Source organism: Mandrillus leucophaeus, unplaced genomic scaffold (genome assembly GCF_000951045.1).
Source record: "Mandrillus leucophaeus isolate KB7577 unplaced genomic scaffold, Mleu.le_1.0 Scaffold1114, whole genome shotgun sequence".
Lineage (NCBI taxonomy): Eukaryota > Metazoa > Chordata > Mammalia > Primates > Cercopithecidae > Mandrillus > Mandrillus leucophaeus.
This window is the reverse complement of record NW_012099366.1, coordinates 260320-267671: the sequence shown is the minus strand read 5'-3', so window position 1 is coordinate 267671 and position 7352 is coordinate 260320. Positions and strand designations below refer to the sequence as shown.

At 43.3% G+C, this 7352-nt stretch overlaps 2 protein-coding genes across 2 annotated transcripts in view; one reads left to right on the top strand and one right to left on the bottom strand.

Annotated features, from left to right (window-relative positions):
* The window catches only part of MFAP1 (microfibrillar-associated protein 1), a 19946-nt gene extending 17800 nt beyond the window's left edge, over positions 1 to 2146 (bottom strand). The window contains exon 1 of the mRNA XM_011993831.1: positions 1835 to 2146. Within this exon, the coding sequence (XP_011849221.1) occupies positions 1835 to 1913 (79 nt within the window). The 5' untranslated portion in view covers positions 1914 to 2146. The remainder of the gene's footprint in view (positions 1 to 1834) is intronic.
* A 2391-nt stretch (positions 2147 to 4537) lies between these two features.
* The window catches only part of WDR76 (WD repeat domain 76), a 46156-nt gene continuing 43341 nt past the window's right edge, over positions 4538 to 7352 (top strand). The window contains 1 exon segment of the mRNA XM_011993818.1: positions 4538 to 4935. Within this exon segment, the coding sequence (XP_011849208.1) occupies positions 4666 to 4935 (270 nt within the window). The 5' untranslated portion in view covers positions 4538 to 4665.

Genomic DNA, 7352 nt, shown 5'->3' with positions numbered 1-7352 from the left:
AAAAAAAAAAAAAAAAAAAGGCCCAGCATCACTAGTGATCGGGGAATGCAAATTAGAATAATGACATACCATTTCAACAACTGTCAGATTGGGCAAAAAATGTAAAAATTTGGTATAACCAAGTGTGTAGATGATGAATATATGGGAAATAAAGCTCTTAGGTTCTCGAAGTTTGTTTTCTTTCTTTTCTTTTTTGAGATGGAGTCTTGCTGTGTCGGTCAGGATGGAGTGCAGTGGCGTGATCTTAGCTCATTGCAACCTCTGCCTCCCAGGTTCAAGTGATTCTCCTGTCTCAGCCTTCCAAGCAGCTGGGATTACAGGCGTGTGCCATCACACCCGGCTAATTTTTGTATTTTTAGTAGAGACAGGGTTTCACCATGTTGGCCAGGCTAATCTTGAACTCCTGACCTCAGGTGATCCACCTGCCTCAGCCTCCCAAAGTGCTGGGATTACAGGCGTGAGCCACCAAGCTGGGCCTTAATTTTTAATTTTTTCTGTAGAGATGGGGGGGGGGTCTTGCTATGTTGCTCAAGCTGGTCTTGAACTCCTGGCCTCAAGTGAGCCTCCTGCCTCAGCCTCCCAAAGTGCTGGGATTACAGGTGTGAGCCACTGTGCTCCACAAATTCTTATGTTCTTACAACTTACTTTGAGGAGCAATTGGCAGCAGGTACTAAATAATGCTAGTATTGGCTACAGAATGACAAATGCAGAACTGTTTTTTTTTTTCCTTTTTTGAGACAGAGTCTCACACTGTGGCCCAGGCTGGAGTGCAATGGTGTGATCTCTGCTCACTGCGACCTCCACCTCCCGGGTTCAAGCAATTCTCCTGTCTCTGATTCCTAAGTAGCTGGGATTACAGGCACCCACCATCATACATGGCTAATTTTTTATATTTTTATTAGAGACGGGGTTTCACCATGTTGATCAGGCTGGTCTCGAACTCCTGACCTCAGGTGTTCTGCCCGCCTCAGCCTCCCAAAGTGCTGGGTTTACGGGCAGGAGACACCATGCCTGGCCGCAGCACTTTTTTAAACAACCGGACAACCACCTGCCCCTCAATAGGGAATAAACTGTGGATTACACTTTATTTTATACAATGGAATTCATAAGCTGTTAAGATGAATGAATTAGATGTATAGGGATGAAAAGATAATTCTTAAAAGCCATGTTGAGACTAGACACGGTGGCGTCTACTTGGGAGGCTGAGGCAGGAGGATAGCCTGAGCCCCAGGAGTTCGAGTCCAGCCTGGGCAGCATAAGTAGACTTCTATGGACAGCAAAAAAGGGACCGTATCCCGCACAATGCCCTGCCAACAAGCAGTCTCTATCTATCTAGTCTGATATTATGTATATATTCTGCTATATTCTGCTATATACTTAAGTTCCTAATTATTAGATTTATATATACTTAGTTCCTTAGTAATTATTAGACTAATAATACATATATTCTAGTATTTATATGTAATTAGTGATATATTCTAATCATATATATTAGAACAAAATCATATATTCTAGAATACATGTATTAAACATATATATTCTGATATATACTTAATTTCCTAAGTAACGAATATTTTAATATATGTAATATACATTATATATATGTAACACAAGTCTAAGGAATTTGTGGAGGCTACGAGAGGTGCTTGCTGAATATGAAAGCAGGCCACAGGAACAAGATTGGATGCAAGGGGATGGGGGTGGAAAGGTCCAAGAATCTGGGAGCCAGATCTTAAGAGCTGGAGGGGTTGGAGTGGTGTGTCCCAGAGGTCTGGAGGTTGCTGGGGCCGAAAGGGGTTAAAATTCGACTGGGAAGAGGGTGTCAGTACCGTACCTTTCTCATTGCGAACTGGGACGGCCCCAGCCGTAGACTGAATGGGCGGTTGCTTCATGAGAGCGCTTGGGACCGACATGTTGATAGCAGCGACGGTGATTCCCGAAACTTGACTAATTCCAAACAGTGAACACCAACAACCTCAACGAAGAGAAGAAATTCCTTCCACCTAAGTCCACGAACACAGCTGCGCGACTGATAGAGAAACTACTTACGGCTGAGCTAGATAAACCGGAAATACGTGACGAGAGGATTGTGGGATGGTGGAGGACGTTTGGGCGCCCACAGCTAGGACGTTGAGTGTGTTTCTGCGCATGCTCATCGGCTGCCCGCGTGTTCTCTACGTTGCAGAATTTGGAAGCTGCTTTTGGAGGGAAATTTTGCTTCTTTTGGGCTTTGCTGTTAGGACCCTGCGGTGAGGAAGGTTCCAATGAAAGATTTTACGTGTTAGCTTGGTTTGAAGCCAAGAACGGTATAGTGAACAAGAAACTCAGGCGACAGTGAGTTACTGTTTGGCTTGTTGAAAGCTCAGAAGAAGTAGAGTTTGATGGAATAAAAATCTTGCCAGTAGTATCCGATTAGCTCAGTTCAAGAGGCCAGGGTGGGCTGTGGTGCAGTGTTTGGTGTCACAGGGCAGGTGGTGCTGATTTAGGCCAGTGACCAAAAAAAAAAAAAAAAAAAAAAAAATCTCTTAAGGTGCCTGGGACATTACCTGCCTGAAATCCCAAAACTCCACTTTTAGGCTTTCAGGTTTTTCCAGTTTCTAGAAAATACCTATTAGAATATATTCCTGATTGGAAAACGTTTGTATTTAAATATCTAAGTAATTATTATTATTTTGAGACAGGGTCTTCTTCTGTCACCCAGGTTGGAGTGCAGTGGCTCGATCTTGGCTTACTGCAGTCTCCACCTCCCGGGTTTAAGCGATTCTCGTGCCTCAGCCTTCTGAGTAGCTGGGATTACAGGCGCCCACCACCATGCCCTGCTGATTTTTGTATTTTTAGTAGAGATGAGGTTTGACCATGTTGGCCAGGCCCAAGAGATGATCTCACTCCGGCCTCCCACAGTGCTGAGTGGTGGCGTGTGCCACCACTCCCGGCTAATTTTTGTATTTTTAGTAGAGGTGGGGTTTCACCATGTTGCCCAGGCTGGTCTTGAACTCCTGACCTCAGATGATCCACCTACCTTGGCCTCCCCAAAGTGCTGGGACTACAGATGTAAGCCACGGCGGCTGGCCTATTTAAGAACTCTTTAAGGACTTACAGGATAATAACAGAAGCAGTGCCAATTTACAAGCTGGGTTGTGTTAAAAAAAAAAAAATATGTATGTATATATATGTATATATGCTAATTGGAAAGTCAGGGCACATTTCACATTAGAAAGGACTTTATAACTGCGGAGGAGACAAGGGACAGCAGGAACAAAGTTCTGAAGTCCAGAAACAGTATACATTATACAGGACACCATGAAAAGTTTGGTTTTATCAGTAATTTTTGAGTCATGGAGGGCCTTGAAGTTGCTGTTAATGTGATTAACCCAAATTACTTCACCTGTGTTCTACAACTGGGCCTTGAGTGGGAGAAGAAATGAAACTGGACAAGGCTCAGGCAAGAACAGTGTGGGACCCAATTAAGAAACTAAGGAAACAGTTTTGGGTAGAAGGAAACTTAAAGAGAAGAATAGCCAGAATCTTATTTTATTTTTATTTATAAAAGAGACAGGGTCTTGCCCTGTCGCTCAGGCTGGAGTGCTGCACGACCACGGCTCACTGTGGCCTCATCCTTCTAGGTTCAAGCCATTTTCCCACCCCTGCCTTCCGAGTAGCGGGGACTACAGATGTACAACACCACGCCGGGCTAATTTTTGTATTTTTTGTAGAGATGGGGTCTCACTATGTTGCCCAGGCTGGTTTGGAACTCCTGGGCCCGAGTGATCTACTCCTCTCGGCCTCTCAAAGTGTTGGGATTACAGGTGTTAGTCACCGCTCCCGGCCTGCCAATGTTTTTCAGAGAGAGATCCCAGTACCACCTGAATCAAAATCAGCAGTCTGAGGTAAAAATGTCAGTTCAGCCCCAGGACTTCCCTAAAGAATTTGAGTCCTTCTGCAAGTTTTCTTTATTTTAGTCTTCTTACATGCAACTTCATTGTTAGAATTCTTTTCTAATAGGGATCTGGGGCACATAAGCTGGTCTAGCTGGTAATTACTGAGTGAAAAGGGGGCAAGATAGGCCTTAGCTGTTTTTATTAAAACTGTAGTCTCTACTGGTCTCAGAGACACATAAGCGATTTTTTTTTTTTTTTTTTTTTGAGACGGAGTCTCACTCTTGTTGCCCAGGCTGGAGTGCAATGGCGCGATCTCGGCTCACTGCAACCTCTGCCTCCTGGGTTCAAGCAATTCTGCTTCAGCCTCCTGAGTAACTGGGATTACAAGCAAGTAACCGCGCCCGGCTAATTTTTTACTTTTAGTAAAGACGGGGTTTCATCATGTTGGCCAGGCTAATCTTGAACTCCTGACCTCAGGCCCTGCCTCAGCCTCCCAAAGTGCTGGGATTACAGGCGTAAGCCACCGCACCTGGCATCAATTTGGATTTATATTGTCATTGTGAAATGGGAATTATTAGATCTGCTGGGGATCCTGTAAGAAAAGGCACAGGACTTGGAATTCTAATACTCTCTTTTCTTTTATTGATCTGAATAGGTAAATGAATATAAAGAAAATCAAAACATCGCTTATGTGTCTCTGAGACCAGTAGAGACTACAGTTTTAATAAAGACAGCTAAGGTCTATCTTGCCCCCTTTTCACTCAGTAATTATCAGCTAGACCAGCTTATGTGCCCCAAATCCCTATTAGAAAAGAATTCTAACAATGAAGTTGCGTGTAAGAAGACTAAAATAAAGAAAACTTGCAGAAGGATTATACCTCCAAAGATGAAAACCACATCTTCTAAGTCTGAATCCACGCTGCAAAATTCAGCCTCAGCTGTTCATACTGAAAGTAACAAGCTACAGCCCAAGAGAACGGCAGATGCGATGAATCTCAGTGTTGATGTGGAAAGTAGTCAGGATGGAGACAGTGATGAAGATATCACACCAGGCCTGGTAAGGACTTAATTAGTAGCTTGTTCTAGTATCTCTTTTTTTAAATGTGAATTTCTGATAAATTGAAGTTTTTCAAGGCTCTCTCTGGTACAAACAAATTATTTTATCTAATAATGTAAGAATAAATGTAATAATACATTATTATTTTTAAGGTTTAACAAATAACTTCCTTGGGTTATTTTTGCTTTTGCTGTTGATGTGTCAATGAAAGGATTGACTTAATCTTTACTCTGCTTCCCTTTTTCTTTCTTTAAACTTACTGCATATATTTTTGGGTTTACTCATACTTTATGGTGCCTTGCTCACCTTTACATATTTATGTACAGTATATCAGAAGTCATCAGTTTGTGGGATATATGGTATTGACTGACCCTTGATATCAGGGTAGGGAAACTGATTATATGGATGTGTTGAATAATATTTCCTTTAAATGCAAAAGGAGACAAATGACAGAGTAGATAAGATACATGAGAAATGCATTAATTAGTTCTATATAATTCCAATCAACTTAAGGAATTTGGTGTGTAATTTTTTTTTTTTTTGGAGACCGAGTCTCACTCTGTCGCTCAGGCCGAGTGCAGTGCCACTGTATTGGCTCTCTGCAACCTTGGCCTCCTGGATTCAATAGATTCTCCTCCCTCAGCCTCCTGAGTAGCTGGGATTATAGGTGCCCCACCATGCCTGGCTAGTTTTGTGTTTTTAGTAGAGACGGGTTTTCACCATGTTGGTCAGGCTGGTCTCTAACTCCTGACCTCCTGATCCACCCGCCTCAGCCTCCCAAGGTGCTGGGATTACAGTGGTGAGCCACTGCGCCCAGCCTGGTCTGTAATTCTTTTGGCTTCTACTGCCTACCAGGAGGGCTGTGCTCCATTCAAACTGACAACTTTTAACAGGATAAGATAAAATATAAAGCACATGACACAATGTTGCTGGAACTCAGGGAACAGAAAATGATAGTAGGGAAAGGGAGATACTATAATTGAAGGGTTATTGTTATGAAATAGAAGTTTGGTTTATGCTTTCTTACCCCAGAGTTAAGAACCAGGACTCATAGTGGGACAGCATAGGATAAGTATTAGATGAATTGGACTTGGGGTTGATAGCCTAGCATGGCCACTTCTTTTTTTTTTTTTTTTTTTTTCTGAGACGGAGTCTTGCTCTGTTGCCCAGGCTGGAGTGCAGTGGCGCGATCTCGGCTTACTACAAGCTCTTCCTGCCGGGTTCATGCCATTCTCCTGCCTCAGTCTCCTGAGTAGCTGGGATTACAGGCGCCTGCCACCACCCCCAGCTAATTTTTTGTATTTTTAGTAGAGGGTTCCGCTTTGTTCGCCAGGATGGTCTCGATCTCCTGAACTTGTGATCTGCCCACCTCAGCCTCTTAAAGTGCTGGAATTACAGGCGTGAGCCACCGCACCCGGCCTAGCATGGTCACTTCTAAGAAACCTTGTTCCTTTAAGCAAATCACCTTAGTGAGGGGTTTGGATAAAATCTGTGGTTCTCAAACTTTAGGCTATATCAGAATTACCTGGATAGTGTGTTAAAACTCCATTGCAGGGCCCCACCAACAGAGTTTCTGATTCAGAAGTTTTGGAGTTGGAGCATACAATTTGCATATCTTTTTTCTTTTTCTTTCTTTCTTTTCTTTTTTTTTTTTTTTTAAATAGAGATGTTGGTGGGGTTGGGGGTGGGAGGTGTTGCCCAGGCTGGTCTTGAGCTCCTGAGCTCAACCAGTCCTCCCACCTCAGTCTCCCAAAGTGCTAGGATTATAGGCTTGTGTCACCACACCCAGCCCAATTTGCATATTTAACAGTTTCCTAGTGACACTGATGTTGTTAGTCCAGGACTGCACTTTGAGAACCACTGGATTAGATTATCCCTTTGGCCTCTTAGACTGTAAGATTCTGAAGAATACAAGGTAAACATAAAGCAGATTTTAGTTTGATGTAATGAAATAGGTCCGTTAATAGAGTTGCTCCTAAAGAAAAAAAAATTAAAAATTAACAAAAGGAGGTGGTCAGATCGCCTGAGGTCAGGAGTTCCAGACCAACCTGCCCAAAATAGTGAAACCCCATTTCTAATAAAAATACAAAAATTAGGCCGGTCATGGTTGTTCATGCATGTACTCCCAGCACTTTGGGAGGCTGAGGTGGGTGGATCACTTGAGGTCAGGAGTTCGAGACCAGCCTGGCCAACATGGTGAAACCCCATCTCTCCTAAATATACAAAAATTAGCCAGGCGTGGTGGCGGGCACCCGTAGTCCCAGCTACTCGGGAGGCTGAGTCAGGATAATTGCTTGAACTCAGGAGGTGGAGGTTGCAGTGAGCCATCACACCACTGCACTCTAGCCTGGGCGACACAGCCAGACTGTCCCCACCTCCCTCCACCAAAAGAAAAAAAAGAAGATATAAAAATTAGC